Raw genomic sequence first — 18,693 nt, 5'->3', positions numbered from 1 at the left:
GAAAGACTAGATTTAGATGCAGAGGAATGTAAGCTTTGCCTTCTCTAACATTTTCTTTAACTTCATGACATTTTAAATGCTTTTTCTGTGAAATATGCAACATGGAAATGCATAATTGCATTGTGCTGGACACTGGATTTATCTTTTCTAATTTGGGATGACCATGAATTTTACTCAAGCAGTTTCTTCATTTCTGTTCAACATATACAGAAACACACAACAGCAAAACATCTATGTCCTTTCAAATGTGTGTAAGTATCTGAAAAATGTAGGCTTATATGTAAGCAGGTGTAGGAATGTACCGAAAAAGTGTTAATCCAGTACAAACATCACAAAGCTGATGCATCTGCAGCCACTGAAATCAGAACCATTACTCTGCAGTGGTTCTTACAACAAAAAGGGCTAAATTACAGCAATCTGGGATCCCCTGTTCAATCTGCTGGTTGTACCTGCACTTCAATAATGTAATTAAGAGTGGTTTTGCAGCTTCATCTTTTCCTCCGTGTTGTTAAAGAAAATGCTTAATTTTCAACTTTTTTGAAACTCCACACCCTGTAGTGGATTTTTACACTTCCTGGGTTTTTTCCCCCTTTATTTCCCCAGCTGACAAAAGCCTCTCACCTGTGACACTGCATTGTGACACTGCAAACATCCCTTGCTTCCAGCTCAGTTCCACCAAAACCCCTGCACCCTGTCACCAGGTTTACCTCACTACTATCCACCACAAACCACAAAACAGATTCTGGGGCTTAAAACAACTTTATTTTAATCTGTCCCCAGCCTAAATGCAGAAAATGAGATGGTCTGCAAGGGCAGTACCTCTGCTGGTTGCCCTCAGATTCCACATGTGCAGAAGCTTCAAGAAAGCCAAGTGGTAGGAGACACGTGTACCAAATCTGCTGGGGGAGCAAGTGTACTTGCTTGCCTCCTGCTACAGAGGGGCAGAGGCCACAATCATGTCTGAGTCATGTCTTGTTTATGACTAGTTCAGGTCAAAAACCATGCAAAATGCAAAGCGTCTTTCACTGTTGTTCTTAAAGAAATGCTTTCATTAACAGTTTTTAGGGTTCCTTCTGTTCATGGGGTGGCCTACAGCCTCACTTTTAAGGAAACAAGTTACCAATAAGCAAGAGGGAGAGACATTGGAAAGCAAAACATAAACTGATTGCAGCCTCTAAGCTTGTTTGCTGCATGGTGTATGCTGCTGTCCTGATTTCCATCTCCACCTGCCCCTCCATCATTCTTTCTGGAATCATGAAAGAAATATTATTTTAGCATTTGACTGATGCCCAGTCCTCAGGCTTGTGCTATGCCTGGTGAGCTGAAAGGAAGAAAACAATAAGATTTTGTAGCAAGAATGTTCTGTGCCATGTCCAACAATGAATTTATTGGAAAGGCAATTTTTCCTCCACAACCAGAAATGACTGCTTTTCCACTAATGGTGGTGTACCTCTTATCAATTTCTTTCACATTCAAGAACACCACAATTCTAATCTGGCCAATTTTTATCCCAAGGGAAAATAAAAGCCTTTAAAAATTCCTGTCTGGTTCCCTATCACAAAGCAGACAAGCCTGCAATTGAAACATGTTCTCTATCAAAGTCCCTCAGAAGGAAAGGCAACATTTCATTCATTCAGCATCTGCCTTCTCTACATGAATTAATTTAAAGAGCGTGTTGTGCCTGGGTTTCCAGTGGCTGCACCAGGCTTTGGTCATTGTGAAATCTACTTTGCCATTACTGCTGCAAGAATGTTGGCCTCACACACCAGCAGTAAGCCACACTGATGCACACAATGAGAAAAACCCTGCTGGGTTCAGCATGCGATGCCTTCACATTACTTCCTTGCTTGTTAGCCAGTTTTTAAATGGTCTTGGTTGGGTTATTCAAAAGGCTTTCTTTCTTCAGGAGTTCTGTGACATGAGGTCATGATGTTCAGCTTAAGAGCTCGTTGCATTGTTTGGGTACTAAAACACCAACTTAATCTGGTGCAATAGGAGAATACAGAAAATGCTGCAAGTGTTCAATGTAAAATATGAATACATTCATTTAAGCTGAAGCTGTTAAGCTCACAAATCAACCTGTTTTTGATGTTTTATAAACACCAGCAGCCCGTGTTTCCAGGCTGAAAACTGCTGAAGCTGATCTCAGCCCGGGAGCCTATTTTGGAAGCTCACCCTGTGGGTCAGGGCTCAGCTCTGAAGGCAGGGCCCATGTGTGTGAACTGAAAGCAGCAGGCACTCCTGCAAGCACGCTGCTGTGCTCTGCCCCCACCTGCCATATGGCAGGCAGTGCTCCCTGCACCGAGCAGCAGCCTGTGAGTGGGAGGCAGCTCCAGGCTGCTTGGCCAGTGCATGCTGCTCCATCAATTGCTCTGCATCCTCCCCAAACGAATGGCAGTGGGCCAGATGGAAGCATGCTCTGGGACAGAGCTGGCTCCTCGACCTGGGAGGACTACTCAGAGTACTACATTTATTTATGTTTGAAAAATCTGACATACTATATAATTAGACTACATGTATTTGATATTGAAAATTAAACCAAATATAGCCAGGCAGGATTTACTGAATGCTACTTTGATCTGTAGAGAAAAAGTTGGCACAGACTTGTTCTACTGGCTTAGTTCCTTAAAAAGAGATAGGGTAATCCTCTGACTGTCCTCTAAATAGGACTTTATGAAGTATCTGATATGCTCATGCTTGAAGGCTGTTTGCTATTCATATTTATTATTTATCAATTTGTAAAGAGGAAATACTTTTGCTTAAAAAGTAAACAAATATTCCCAAATAATTATTTTTTATTTTAGTTTCAAAAAATATGTATACCTCATTAAAATGTATACATATACATTTGAAATATATACCTCATTAATATGAACTGCTGTTCCTGTTGTAGGTTGTTATGCATACCCACTAACTTCAGACACAGTGTAGGAGTTTATCTCTCTGTACAGTCTGTGGATATAGGTAAATGTCTTGAGAGTCTGACTCAAGTCATTTAATTTAGGGACTAATTGCATACTTCATAAATGTCATTCATTAGGAACTTGCAGACTCTGGTCTCGAATAAAAAACTCAAAACTTGGTCTGGTTATCAGGAAAATGCAAAACATGTCCTTGAAAATGGAAGCTTCCAACGGTAAGACCTTCAATATAGAAAACAAGATCTTTAAAACAATGAATAGGATCTGCATCTTCACAGCACCCTAACAGTACAGTAGGTTACAAGAGAAAAAACAAATAAATTACTTTACAGAAAAGAATAGTTTAACAAAGGAGGAAAACAAACACAGGAAGCACGCAAAGCAAGCTCCTATGTTTTCTTGGGAGTGACTGAGAGGAAGAGACAGGAATGCAAATAAGTCCAGTCTTGTGTCTCACAGCTATTGCTTCCATATTTTTAGGCTTCTGAAGTCTAATATAAATCTAAATTTTACAGAAAACCTATTTGAAAAACACAAACACTCATCTACAACATTTTATCTTCATAAACCTGTTATTCACATTTCTCACAAACTTTTATGCACACTGCACGTTTGTCTTTGAGGCAGGCGAAAAAGCAGGACTATTGGTCAAGCCTGAGACTGAATTAATGTACAAACAGGACTCAGTCAATCCATTTTGACTGCCACAGTAAACTGACTGGGCGTGTTTTCCAAGAAGTCTTGTTCCCTTTGTTTCTGACTAACCTTCTCCACTGTAGCAGCTTTGCAGCACGTCACCTTTCTGAGTGTGAATTAGGATGTCTCACTGCACTGAGGATAAGCCACAGCAAGCATTAATGCCACCATGGGCTGAAGATGACAACAAATGGGAACTGGCACGCTGACACCAAAATAGGTAGCACTGTGGAATAAATACACTCACTATTCCCTAGGCATTCAAGTGGGAAAACAAACAAGCACATGACCAAACATTGCAGAAGAAAAGACCACTGCCAGCAACAGAGCTCCTGTTCCTCAGAAAGCTCCTCTTGGATTTTTTTCTGGCAATAAAGCCTTGACTTGCTTCAAGTGAAATCCAGGCTCTCTAGAAGTCAGTGTGGATTATCCTGACTTCATTTGGGCTACTGTCTTCATACTGCCAGATCAATGCAATCTAATTTGAAATATTTCAGGGCACGTAACACTAAAAATCTTGCTCTTTCAATAGTTTGTCCAGAGGAGGGCAAGGGTGTTTGCTGATCAACAGCTAGAATCATAAGGTAAATCAGTCTAAGAAAACCATTATATGTTGCAGCTCAGTTGGGTGCAATTGCAGCTCTCACTGTCACGTCACTTTATAACACCTGCTATTCAGAGAGGAACATTAATCAGAATATTCTGATTAAGTTAGTACATATCCCCAGTGTAAAAGGAAGGCCTATGTAATGAAAAAACAAACATACAGAGAAGTCAGGTGGCTGACTGAAGGCCACAGTAAGTCAGCAGCAGAGCCAAGAATATACTACTCGTACTCCAGGCTATAGTACATATACCTAATACCAAATCTCCTATTTCACCTACCACACTCATTGTAAGCCAAAAATCCTTCACTAGTTACAGTGTTTTAGCCTGATGCAATGAGAAAGGGCTGAACTATTAAATCTTGTTTTCCACAAATGCTTTGTGACCTAATAAAATGTTCAGACCACAACAACTATTCTCCAAGCAATAGGGCTAAATTTTAGTAAGTTCTCAGTTGCCTCTGTTCATGACGGAAATGATTATGTCTATTCCTTTTCTTAGCCCACAGGCTGAGCTTAATCAACAAATTTGCTGTACCAATGCATTAAATTCAGACTTAATAAATCTGAAGCTATTACAGTGTCTCTGAAGCCGAGTCTTCAGGGCCTTTTTTTTATCCCCTCAAAGAAAAGAAGTGGTTGGAGCCAGCAGGGGCATTAGTAGAGATTGAAAGTTATAAAGATGAAAACTGTGATGGGAAGATCTCACAAAAACACTGGTACCAGTTGCCACTAGACTGCACCAACAGAAATTTGTACTAAGACCACTTAAAAGAGTTTGGTATGGAACACTAAGAATTTAATGTCTGAGCGCTGAACAGAGATGACGTGAGTGCCCACAACCAGTTTCATGTAGCAGTCATTTTAGCAACACTTAGAAACTAAGACATTAAAAATACACATTGCTTTTGTCTACTTTTGATATGGTGACATTCATATAAAAAGGAAATAAAATTAGCAAGTTATTTTTATGTGCTGATCAATTTTAAACTGGAGCTTTCTGGTACAGTTTGACTTAAAATTTTAAATACAGAAAGAATGACAACCTCTTTTCTTCCACCATACCCCAGCCTCCCCCCAAATATATATTCAACTAAAAAATACCCAATCAATTTAGTTCAGCCTCTTGATGTGTGTATCAAAGCTACTACATGTCCATCTCTGCTAAGGAGACAGAGCTGTCAGGAGACTATGCATGAGAGCTTAAGTCTAGGTGCGTCCAAATAGCAAAATAAACCTACCGCAAGTGACAATCCAGAACAGTCATGAGACACAACATAGACAAGGAGGACATAGGAGGAAGAAATAAAAATTAAAACATCCACACACAAACATTAGTAAAAAACATGGAGAAATGACCTTTTCAACAGTTGTGCATTCATTAACAATTTTGCCTTCCCTAGAAGGAATCTAACCCTCCCAGTGGCCCCTTGTGGAGCTGTATACTTGGCTTGAAAATGTAAGCCTTGCTTGCAATGGAAATGGGTCTCAAGACTGAAAACATAACCTTATTTTCAACTCATCTCCCATTCTACCTCAGCTACATTTTTTGATAATCTTAATATAAAGACAGTTTCTCATTTGAAGTTGTGTTCAGGGAAGTAGACATTTTGAAGCCACAAATATTCTAACAAAGACAAAAATTTTATTCCCTTTCTGTAATATCTAGCTGTCATGTGACTTTTGAGCTGACTGGGTTTCTATGTCAAAAGGATCTTATACTGTAAAGCTGCATGGCTGTATAATGATTTGGCAGGGATGGGCAGGTCAGCATGAAAAAAATGGGACAGAAGTTCTCTTTAACAAAAAAATCTAGACTAAGATAAAAATTTTATTTCCATGAGCTGATGCTTTCAATTTACCAAATGGCACTCCCTTTCAACTTCATATGTCTAGGGAACTAGGATCCTGCAAGATGCCAAGTCACTAGCAACTGCTATTATGCACTCTTAGTTGAAGGCAGAAGTAATTAGCACTTGCAGGTTCAGGCCTAACAAATACTGAAGTAGGTTTTTCAGTTTTTGACAACATTTCAGACATTTAGTACTGTGTGTTGCCCTTTATAATGGCATTAGATTTACATCTTACTCTTCAATTACTTTCTTAACAATTTGCCTTTTAAAGAGCTAAAAGGTCTTTCTTCCCCATTCTATTTTATGCCTGTTCTCTTAACTGAAATACCCAAATTTAGCATTGCCTTAAGTTCAGATAGGTATATTAAAACCTGCACTGGTAAGTCTAGATTAACTGTTAGAATAAAAACCAGGTAATACAGAAAAAAATGACAGCCAAAATGTTGCATTAGGAATTAAGTTGGTAAAAGTTACTGAATGCCAAGAACTTAAAATCTGTACACTATCAGACTGCTAGGAATTTAAGGTGCTAATTAAAGAACCTTTTAGCCTGGGTTTGAAATCCCAGACAGTGAGGAGAGGTGGTTGGAGAGTTGGTGATCTACTTGTTAAAGGTCTGACATTTACATCAACTGTGACTCTACCCTCCTTAGGCTTAACTGTGCAAAAGAACACATGCTAGTTAAATCCCAAAATATCTGGGCAAAAGTAGGTTTAAATAACTATACCATGTATTTTGAACAGAATCATCTTAAAATACCTAACTGTGCAACATTTCAAAGTCTAAGCTCTTTTTGTAGACAAAAGATGCAGGATTCAGCTTTTTATCAACTTTTCCCACTAACAAGATACAAATAGAACTCAATTTTAATAACATTATGTAATCTTGCATTTAAAATACTTATTTTCCAAGAATCCATGGTCATTTATCCAGGTCCTAATGAATATAATTAAAAACAATAATATATCGAAAATACAACAAAAGCCTTACATGATATGGAACAAATTCCACATAAATATCAATCAACAAATTGCACATTATTTATCCTACAACAAAGTATTAGGTTTGTTTTCATTAGCAGAACATAACAAAGTTCTCAAGAAATTTTTCCATCAGCGTAATCGAAGCAGTTCTTCCAAATTATTCTTGATTCAATGGGAGGAGTTAGCAAACAGTAGCCTAGGACAACCCAACAACTGATGATCTGATTTTCTATACATTGAGGAAGAAATATCTCACAATTTCTTAACGTTAATACCTCAGAACAAAGTCTATAAATAAAATACAGGGATTAATGCTAAATCAAAGTACTTTAAGAGGAGGAGTTTGTTTCACAGTCATCATACAGATAAAAAAATCCCAGCACAATATCTTCTTCAAGGGAGAACTCAAAATTTCTGCTTTGTTGTTTTCTGAGCTCAGTCTCACTAATCTTTCTAACTTTCTAGGTTGAAAGGTTGAAACGGCACACCAGTGCAGTATCTAAAGTACTCCACTTGCAATGTGGATGTAAGGGTCTCCAGTGGTTGCTCTTTGTCCTCTGGTCTCTGAAGTGAAAACTGCTAATAGCTCGGATAGCTGTACACCTTTGAAACTCATCCTTTATCTTCCCCCCTTTATCTGAGCTCCTTTCTGACTCCACTCATGTGATCCATTGCAGCTAACCATCAGACCTGTAGGCTTCATCACCCCTCTCCCAATTTTGCTCTTCCCCTACTACACCTCACATGCCTGCAGAAGCATGCTAACCTGTTCCAGGACTCCTAAGGCTGCCTGATGAGCCACACTGGTGGCTGTTCCATCACTGAGCAGCGGCATTTCACCACTTGTTCTGGACTGATCCATGGGCCTCTAGCTACCATGCTCTAAGACTCTCCTCTTGGATCTTGTTCCTGACCATGCTTTTATCCCTTCTTTTTGGCTGGGTAATCACTCCTGTACTGCTCTAGCTCTGCTTCCCCAGGAGCCTTGGGAACACAGATTTGGCTGTGTAATATCTTTACAGTTATTTGCTCCTGCTTACGAGGGTTTGCAATTCTTAAAGTTTCTCGAGAGTTCAAAGCAATTCTCTAAATTTCTTCAGCCCTTCCTGTTTGAAAAATATAGCCCTTTGTCTTCTTAGCTTAGGAAATCTGTGAGCTGTGAGGACAAACGGATACTTCATGTTTATTTCCTCATTCTGCTGCTTATTCCCAATAGTCAGCTCCAAGGGCAATACTAAAACCCTCTCAATAAAAAGCTTTATTTTGTCTCAGGATCGTACTAGTTGAGTTGATGGCCCTTAGTATTAAGTCCTGCAACCTCTGCTTCTCTTCCACTAAGATCTGAAGTACAAATTTTTCTGCCCCTATGAAAATGATGCTGCTCTCAAAGGACATTATATTAATCTTCTCCTCCAAGTTACTCAGTTGACTTACAGCTCCAAGTATGGCCTGTTATCTTTAATCTTCTCCTCTCTAGTGCAAAATGAGCTCTCCAAACTTCACTGTGTTGAATGTGCCTGTGTTTTTCCTTCTTCATTATTTTTCCCTTGCTTGGGACTCTCATTTTTTCCTCTATACTATTGTTTCCTTCTCAGCTGCACTTTTGTGTAAAAAGAAATTTAGAGTTCAAAGGTACTTTTCTTTATCATGTAACCTCAGAAATACTGTTAGTAAGAGATACAAACATTATACTAGGTCTTGAAAAAACCACAGTGAAAATTGTTTACATTTGCTCCATTTTTGAAGCAAGCAGGATACCTCTGATAAACTTGCCCCTTAAGGATGAATCATTATATGCCTGCTCATGGTTTTTTTTTTTTTTTTAGCAGAGCAGGGAAATTGGCTGACTGCTTCATCAGTGATGCCCCACCCAGGTTCATCTCTTGTGATACCACTGAGAGGATGCTGTCAATCAGTCCACCCTTCACAGAGCCACTGCTGAGACAACAAGCACAACTTTTTCTAGACACGTCAATCAGAAACCTCCAAATGCAACCCAAAAGTTCAAGAAAAGGAGAGGTACTTTACCTGGTCTTTCATGCTTTTCCCTAAATCTTTAACATCTTTCATGTTAATAGCATTCTTCCCTCCCTTCTCCTTTCCCTTCTTCTTGTTCTTCTTTTTGAACAAGCATTTCTTACAGAGACAAAAGCAGCAGGTGAGGATTAATAGGACTGCAACTATGGCTATGGCTATTAAGGCCCAAGGTGGCACTGGAAGAGAAAAGGACAGACACACACAAAAAGAAGGTGGTAAACTGTTAGTAGGGTTAAATTTAGAAACAAGCACATTTCTCTCACAGCTAAGCTTTTTTCAATGAAAATGCCTTGCAGAAATACCTGAGATCCTTTCTAAAATATCCTGTCATCATTTGTATATTTCTTCCAACTGAGCATTTGCCCATACAATGGCAATTTAACACATCTATCTATATACAGGTCTGGTGACACATATCAAACTCACAGCTATTTTGATTCACCAACCATCTGAAAGCAGTATATCCAAAATATTTACACTGTGCAATCTGTAAAGTGCTCAGCACATTTAAGCAAATTACTCGTTTCTTTCTTTAAGCATCTCCCCAACCCACCTGGCATTGTGGCTGAATCGGGCGGAACAGACTGTAAATTTCCCTTTTCTGGAATGGTATCTGATCCAAGCAGTCAGTTCTAATGAACAGCCCTTTTCCTCTGCCCTCTGCTGCACTTGACAGCATTTGCAGACTCCTTGCAATAGCTGCAGGTCAAGGTCGCCAGTGAAGACTGACCAAGGGCAAAGAGCTGTCCGATCCACAGGCATTTGCCCTATCAGCATCATGCCCTTAACACTAGCAAAGTTTCAGCACACAGCTATATTCTCACCTATCCTTTCCTATAAACAGAAGATTCTGTTACATTTTTTCATTCAGTTCAGGATGCAGGACATGGCTGAAGCATGAATAAATAAGAGACAACATTTATTAGGATAAAATGTTCTTGTTAAAGATCAGAATTTTTGGAAAAAAGCAATTAAGATGACACTTAAACACAAGTACTCCAGAAGCCAATTATCTTTAGACAAATCAGCTTTAATGACCACTGATTCCCACATTTAACCAGAACACCTGACAAAATTTTAAATCCTGTAAACTGTCATTTTCCAAAAATCTTGAAATGCACTCAGTCGGTCTGCAAGACACTCAGTGCATTACCTAAAGGTCTCTAATATGATACAGAGCAAAGCCAAAAAGCAAATCAAATTTGACATGTTGACGTCAGTGAATCACAAAAGGGAATGGGCAGTATAAATAGAGAAAATTAATTGCCTAAAGGAGCTAAGTGGAGTGCAAAGCATATTCACAGGAACTTCCACTATGAATTACCAGTTCAGGAAGACAACAGAGCATCTACACCTTCCTTACTCTATATTTAATGAACTTCTTTTCTAACTTTTATTCAAATGACCCTAACGACAGATAAAACTGCAGGAAACAATAATTTCTGTAAAATTTTTGTGCCTCCAATTGTTCATTAAATGCAGCTGCTATAAAAGGGAAGCTGTACCATATGTAGAACAAATGAGAACTGATTACTAAACAAATGAATGGTAAGAGACAAATGGTGAACAGATTAACAGCTGTTTATGGAATGTATTTTATGAAGTCAGCAGCAGCAATTCTGCAGTTAAAGTTGCATTAGATCTGCACTTATCACAACTTAAAATCTTTATTTCATGCATTAGTATTTCATTTTGTCTTCAATCTGCTGTAACATTTTGTAGCACAACTGACTCTTCTAAGCTTTTTTTTCCCACCCAGCACTCACACATGTAGAACCATCACCTTTCACAAGAACTATGTGCTCTACTCAAATCCTAAATTTCACATGTGCTTAGACACTTAGCACCTGAAACAGTATTTATGTAACATTGTATTTAAGATAACCCGCAGCAGTTATCCCAAAAGGAAACGAATGATGTGCCCAAATTTATCAGCTTTGTGTTCCACTGATTTTTCAGTAGTGCCTGAAGAATGAATAAGGGGAGCAGCAAGAATATGGATGGGGTTCTGCCAGCAGCATGCCTCTGTGTGAGGTAAGAGAAGAGGAACACATCAAGTGCAGGTAAACTGTGAGAACCAATGGGTTGAGGAGACAGGGAATGTAGGCATTAATAGGATAAACACATATGCATCCTGCAGGTGAAAAAGCTTGTGTAGATAGTGAATTCAGATGCCTTTGTGCTTAAAGCATTGGATCAAGTGGTATTCTGGCACTGCTGCCTTGGTTCTCTGGAACAATGTAGGGTACCTTGGGGAACATTTGAAACAGTTGCAGACACCTCAGCTTCTTTTTTATAGTGCGTTGTCTGCTCTCATCTGTTTGTAATTTAATTTCACCCAATAGCTCTTGTGATGCAATTAAGCGATCATTGAATTAATATCTGAGACACCAAGAATTATGCAGAATTCCTTATTTATCCCTTCAGAGAAAATACGCTTCCTTTCCTTATTAAACAAAGCATAAGCACTAAAAGAAGAAAAACTGGGGTGGCACAAAATCTGGACGCTTACAAAACCACTTCAAAATTCAAGTTTGACAAAACGAAAAGAAAAGGATTATTTTTTGCAATAAAAGTGTCCTACCTCTGTCATGGAAATGGCTCATCTGAACATTGCCATCGACAGAGATTGCCCAATCAATGGATGTAAATATTAGATTTAACACAAGTGAAACATACAATTATCATTGGCTTTAAAGAGATGTTTGTTTCCTTTCAAAAGCATGATATAAATAATTTTAAATGTAAATAATTTTACATAACATTGACAAGATTTTCCGGAGTTACTAAAGACTTTGAGAGTTTTCCTACCTGTGCTCCCTAATTTATGATGCTGCCAGAGGAGCCTGAACTTTGGAAAAAGATAAGGTTTCAAAAGCTAATTTTCTGTAAAGTCATCTCAAGGTGGACAGACCAGAATCAAATGACTGAAGTCACTAGCCAATTTGGAAGACTCAAGTCTGCAGCCTTTAATTTTTCAGGCTGCTTTTTACCAACTGTGACTAGTACCTACAAAAATCTTATCAACAGTGTAAGAAATTTCTGTTTATGCATTTTGAAGATCCATACTGATTAACTGAAGTTGGACTTTACCCATGCTTATACCAGATTTTCAAAGAATTATATTTTACCAGTGGACAACAGTGGGAACCTATAGTTTGAAGACTACCTCCATCCATATTATGCCAGTTTGATCAGGTTCAACAGATTGAAACCTCAGGGGGTCTTTGGACATGAACCATTGAACAAAAGACCTCTGTGGCAGATGAAGCAGGGTAGGTGACTTGGAAAATGCAGACCTTGACCCAGGGATCAAGGTGTCAGGGAGCCAGTACTTCTTGTACAACTTGCCTTACCGAGTGCCTGCACAAGGGGGTGCTTTGAAACAAGCAATACTTTACCCACCCGACCAAGGAAAAGCTATTGGTTTAAGGATAATTAATATGTGGGTAAACCTCATGGCATTTCAGTGCTATTTTCTTTGTTCTGCTCCTCTGGGAAAATACAGAATACTTATTTTGAAGAAGCTGTCACGAATGTCTACGTGATTTGGTGATTCTACAAAGCTCTTAAAGACAAATCTATAAGAGGGGATCTGCTGAGCAGCAGTTAGTAAATAAGGTCCTGAATTAGTGTTATTGATCCAATACAGAGTATGCTCTAAGACTTTACTCAGAAATGAAGGAATGAAGCCTATTTGTAAAAGGAGGGTGTAGAAAAAAGAAATGCACGGCTTACTCCTGAGCAATAGCACTGAACAGAGTAAGTTCTAGGAATTAGTCAAATCAAGGCATTTTGGGTACCAATTTTGCATACTTCACTCATGGTGAAAACAGTCAGACATGAATGCAGCTAAATGGGAGCTCCCTCATCCCTCTCTGTTGATTTTCTACTAGTGCCAGTCAGAGTTGTATGCATACACATTGGATGCACTTGATACATTTTTACAAATAAAGCAGCTGTGATGCTCTTAGACAATCATTTTATTTTGGGCTAAGCAGTGTGTTTACAAGGCTTATCTCCAGACCATACCCATACATCATGCTTGCACCCATGCTCTGCAGTGATCTCTGAGGGCACAATGGACTGAGTGGGAATGTATGTTCCCAGAGGTCACCTAGTGGTGCTCCAACTGCAAAAGGCAATTGGCCCATGGGAGCAAACCTAATCCAAAGCACTGCCCCCACAAACCTTGCAGTCCTCAGGACTGACTATTTCACTGACTTGCTGCTACTGAGCAGCACTAAGTACAGCTTGTGTCCCATCCTGTCATTAAATCTTGTTCTCCTGAGTATGCTACATTCAAAGGAAAGGATGTATTACAGAGCTGTGCAATTGAGGAGCTACAAATTTTGTCCTTTATATAAAGACATCCTTGCTTGGCCTAACACAAAATATTTGGAGAGGTACAGGCCTTGGGTCTAAAACCGACATTTCCGTTAGATGATCTAAAATTATCAAATGCCTTGGGGGACATTTGACTGCAGAGGAAAGACTTCAAGGGGGAAATCACAAAATGTGTAACAGCATCAAAGGGCTACAGTCTGTGAAAGAGAATAAAATCCTTAATCCTAATGATTTTCTTCCCTTTCTGTGTGCAATGTCAGAGGAAGCTTTACTAACTTAGAACCCAAATAGACGGAAGGTCAATTAAGAATTGAAGAGAAGTGCTGAATTAAAAAGTGAAGACTTCCATACCAAAAATACTGCTCACCAAAAATTTCCAATTAAGCAATTAAGCAGCCCCATTTAAACTGAGACAGCAAAGGACTATCAGATGATGGCAGCTTCCATATTTTTCTGCAAAGAAGGCCCATAGCATGTTGGAATTGATAAATACTAATAATTTATGTTTCAGAGGGGGCAGATGCTTAACAGGAAGCTGCAACTGCCAAATAGCTGTATGTGAAGCACAGTGCCGTAATCTAAAGCTCTGCTAGCCTGAACACAGGAGCACTGGCAGTTTTAATTTATTAAACCATAGTTCTATCTTCGCTTTTTGTACTTACATCTTCTAATCAGGGAGCAAATTCCATATATAGACATATTCAGACCTTCTGTATAGAAATTCCCCAGGACCATGTTCTGGAAATAATTTTGACATTCATTAGAAGTTACTTACAGAAAATGTCCTGAAAGCTCGGACCCCGGTAAAAGATACCACTACCATAGCAGAAGGAATACAAAGGTGATCAATGCAAAGAAAAGAAAATGCTGATACATGGTAAAATGATTCATGAAAGATAAAACCTGAAAATACACACTTGCAAATACTGATGTTTTAAATACTAGCATTCAGGCTTACACAGCTACTTTTCCACCCCAGACACTCTTACGTGTGACCTCTTGTTTTAATAGCATGTTTGCAAAATATCATTTTTACTTTCTTATATTTACTGCAACTTCCTTCTTTTTTTTCTGGTTGAAGTTCCTGATGCTACCTTTGACCTATCACTAGAAAGAACCATTACTAAATAACTTAATGAATGCGCTCATGCTCATATTTTCCCCCCTCCCCCCCCATTATTTTCTGAGCATGTGCAGTTGCATGAGACTCTCTCAGTAAATAGTTTAGGGAAGTTACTGAAGCCTTAACTCCACTAGAAGAGGTATGTTCTGACAGCAAAAGTTCCCCCACGCAAAACAGCCTGTGGAAATGCACCAATCAGATAGGTTCACTGACTGAACATACCCCTGCCTACAGCTTGTTGGACATTATCATGCAAAATTATGAGAAATTTCTATGACTGAACATTTCATTCTTTGCAAATAAACTGACACTGAATTTAGCAGTAATCCTTTATATGCCTACAAATTTAGCCAAGGTGCTTGGGCTGTTTTAGACTATGATGTGCCTACTGTAAGTGCACAAAACTGGAAGTCAAAATGCATAGAAGAACTATTTACCTGAGAGCAAAACCACACCTACTATTGTAATTTGCAGGTCATTTATGTTTATTACGGTATTAATTCACCTTTTATGGCATTGTGATTTGTTCTCCGTCAAGGTAATACACAACTACTCAACACTGTATCTTCTTTCTGCAGAGCACAACTATTTGTCTGTTCCTCCCTCTCTCTTCTTCCCAATGTGTTTTGCTCCCTCTCTCCTCCAGTTCCTCACTGCTCAGTCTCATCAGCTCCTTTGTCCCTTGTCTCTTGAGGCACATGGAGGAGAAAGCAAGAGAAAGCAAGACAGAGGAGTCTCCAGATGAGACAGGATGGTGAAGCCACCAGAGAGAGGAAGTGAAGCTGCAGAGATGTCTCCTTGAAGGAAATACCTCAGAGAGATTGCAAAGGCCTTCAAGCTTAAATGTCAGGTTTCATCTGTATAAACATTACAATGAAAACAGCCCCCCTGTTAACCTCCATATTCCCCTCCACCCCCAATCAAAACGAGATAGAATAAGAGCAGAAGGACATTAGCACAGCACTGCCCTCTACCAGCTCTGTCACTGTCACTTGGGGCTGCTCTCTTGGGCTTGTTTTCAGCTCAACCAAAGCACCACCGCTTTGGTGGCCGTATGGCTCCTCAGGAAGATCCCTCCCGTGGTCTCTGGTACCTGGCTGCCCTCCCCAGTAGTGCCATGCTGCTGCGGGGATGTCAGCTCTCCTCTTACCCTTTCACAGCTCTCAGCCCTCCTGCCTGCTCCTGCCTCCCACTTCCTCCAGCAAATACAGGCATTTCTTCCATTCCCCTCTACAAAGGATGATACACTCCACCTGGCACACAACAACCCAGAGCAGGAACCAGCAGCCCAGCTTCCTGCTGCACAGCATGTCTTTTAAGAATGACTGTAACGCTGGCCAGTGTGACAAACAAAATAGCCCCCCTTTCCAGAAAAACCTCTAAGCCACTTAATAAAGAAAACAGTGTAGGGAAAGGGAATGACTTTGGTGCAAGATGTTTTCTCATCCAGCAGATAATATTTTTAGAATGATGATTCTTATCGGTTCATGTATCTACTGTCAAAAAGCTTTTAAAATATAATAAGTGAATTCGGGATCAAGAAAATTACCAGAGACAGTGCTGGGGCACACTGGGCAGCTGGGAAAGATGAAGAAAGCTGGAGCCTCCAACCAAACCTGGAAGCTACAGAGGTTTGCTGAAGACTTTCCAAAAACTCTATGTACTAACACCAATTGAGGCTAAATACTTTCTTGAGAAGGCACAAAATAATCCACGAGGCTAATATTGAACTAGGACAAACAAATATGTGAAAGTCTGAAATGACTGCTTTCCATCATGTGGACAATTCTATTTTGTGGTTAAAACACCTTTCACTTTTCTTGTGACATCCACAATATATTGCACTTCAAACTTCAATTGATGGACTGTAGGAAACTAGAACAGTGAAAAAAAAACCTGACTGAAAAAAAAGGACAAAATGCTCCAGTCATATCAATTCCAGGACTCAAAAATCAAGAGAATAAGCCTAAAAAACAATGAAAATTATGAGAAAAATGTATTATGCCTATGTATGTTTCATTTTATTGTTATTCTTTCTTGCCTATACATCTTTGATTTCATTGTATGCAATGAACACTGATACTCCTTTTCAGTTTATGAACATTTGGATATATTATTTGTATCACACTTTCAAGGTTTGCCCTGTGAACGTGAGAGTCAGTCTTGTATTTCAATATTCAAAAGTGGAATCACATTTCTTGCATACTAGAATTAGCCATGCATAGTACATACAAATATTATAAATTCCCGCTTTAAGTACTCCACTGCCCAGGAAGAAAGAGCTAATTTGCAAATCTTTTAAATAAAATACTATGCAGGGGTAAAATCCTTTAAAAAAGGAACTGATTTGTGAATTCTGACAAAATGAACTTATAGAAAATCTATCTGTTTGTCAATGTTTTGTTAACATACACAATCTTAACACAGGATGCTATTACATGATGACTTAGGATTTATAGGAGAACAGCTACTATTAAAAGATAACAACCATTGGAGTGGTACACTAATTTCCCAGTGAAAATAAGGACCAGTTTTATTTCCTGCTATTTAATATTAACTTGAAAGTTCTCAAGTAGAAACTATTCATATATAGCAATTTTCACCACTAGATCACGATGTATCTTACAAAGAAGGTAGGTAACAATATTTGAACTTCACAGATGGAGACATCCAAACATAAAAAATGAAAAAAACACCTTTCCCTCACCCCTCCCTTCTTCCTGGGATTAACGTCTCTCCTAACTTTCTCTACCTCCTCCTCCTCAATGGTGCAGGGGGACAGAAAACAGGGTTTATCATCAGTGTTTCTACCACTCCTTCCCACTCCTGGAGGGGGAGGACTCCTCACACTTTTCCCTGCTTCAGCTTGGGGTCCCTGCTGTAGTAGACAGTCCTCCACAAACTTCTCCAATGTGAGTCCTGCCCCCAGGCTGCAGTTTTTCACAGACTGCTGCAGAGTGGGTCCCTCCCTCAGGGTGCAGTCCTTCAGGAACACACTGCTCCACCATGGGTCCTCCATGGGGTCACAAATCCTGCCAGCAAACCTGTTTCATTGAGGGGGTCATTCCTCATGGGGCCACAGGTCCTGCCAGGACTCTGCTGAAGCCTGGGCTTCCCATGGAGTCACAGCCTCCTTCAGGCTTCCACCTGCTCCAGTGTGGATCCTCCACAGACTGTGGGTGCATCTCTGCATTCCCAAGGACCTCCATGGGCTGCAGGGTCACATCCTGCCTCACCACAGGCTGCAAGGAATCTCTGCTCTGGCACCCGGAGCACCTCCCTCCCTTCTACCCTGACCTCAGTGTCTGCTTCTTACTTAAAGCTTTAGAAACAATCTTTTTTCTTTCCCAATTCCTGATTGCCATGTTATTACCCAGACAGCAATACTGTAACCAGAATCCAGACATTCAGATGAAGCACTGAGTTATGGGATACCACAGAGTAAATAGAATTCCCTCCTCATTTATACCAAACCGGTGAACCTGCCTATTGAAACAGGTCTGCTGTTCCTCAGCTTTGTTGCCAGCTCAGATTTTAACTTCCCACCTCATAAAAAAATTTGGTGAAATTCTCAGTGAAAATTACTGCCTCTGCATGTGAAATCAGGTCACATGTAAAAATGTAAAGTACTTCTGCTTTGTAAACAATCAAATTATCTTCATAAAGGTATCACAGTCATTCCCTTAGGACTTGATCTTTTGCCTCTATCCATTACACAATCCAGGGAAGCTATAGTATTGACTTTGAACAGAGATACCAAGCAGTTTCTTCTGTCTGTTTTTATCCAGCCCTTGAAAAGGCCTGTGATGAACTTGTTTTTTTCTCCCTCTGAAAGGTAAGATAAAGACAGATTAAAAAGACTCTTCTACAGCCTAGAATGTAATATATGTATGCATTGTACGCACCCTCCACTCATTAAAGAAACAGATGTATTCTGCAGTTAAGGATTTTGGGAACAGTTAATTTTGAATATTTATTAATGCTTTCAGACATAAAAGCCTTTGTTGGTGTTTTTAATTTTTTTTACTTGGTTCAACAGGAAGCATTCATATACTTAAATATAGTGAACAGTGAGAAAGGCCAGTTTTTAATAGGCTGGGGACCTTTGCCATATCTTCAATGTCCAG

The 18,693-nt window shown here is 39.5% G+C and overlaps 1 protein-coding gene across 2 annotated transcripts in view; it reads right to left on the bottom strand.

Moving 5' to 3' along the window:
- Window positions 1-18,693, bottom strand: part of SYT1 (synaptotagmin 1) — a 123,014-nt gene that overhangs the window by 80,497 nt on the left and 23,824 nt on the right. For both annotated transcript variants that reach the window (XM_085045565.1, XM_085045573.1), the window contains exon 2: window positions 9,088-9,272. In XM_085045565.1, coding sequence (XP_084901691.1) covers window positions 9,088-9,272 — 185 coding nt within the window. The remainder of the gene's footprint in view (window positions 1-9,087; window positions 9,273-18,693) is intronic.

This window comes from Lichenostomus cassidix, chromosome 1Aa (assembly GCF_008360975.1).
Source record: "Lichenostomus cassidix isolate B80296 chromosome 1Aa, HeHo_3.0, whole genome shotgun sequence".
Taxonomy (NCBI): domain Eukaryota; kingdom Metazoa; phylum Chordata; class Aves; order Passeriformes; family Meliphagidae; genus Lichenostomus; species Lichenostomus cassidix.
Note: the sequence above shows the minus strand (reverse complement) of the source record. Positions and strands in the feature narration are given on the sequence as shown.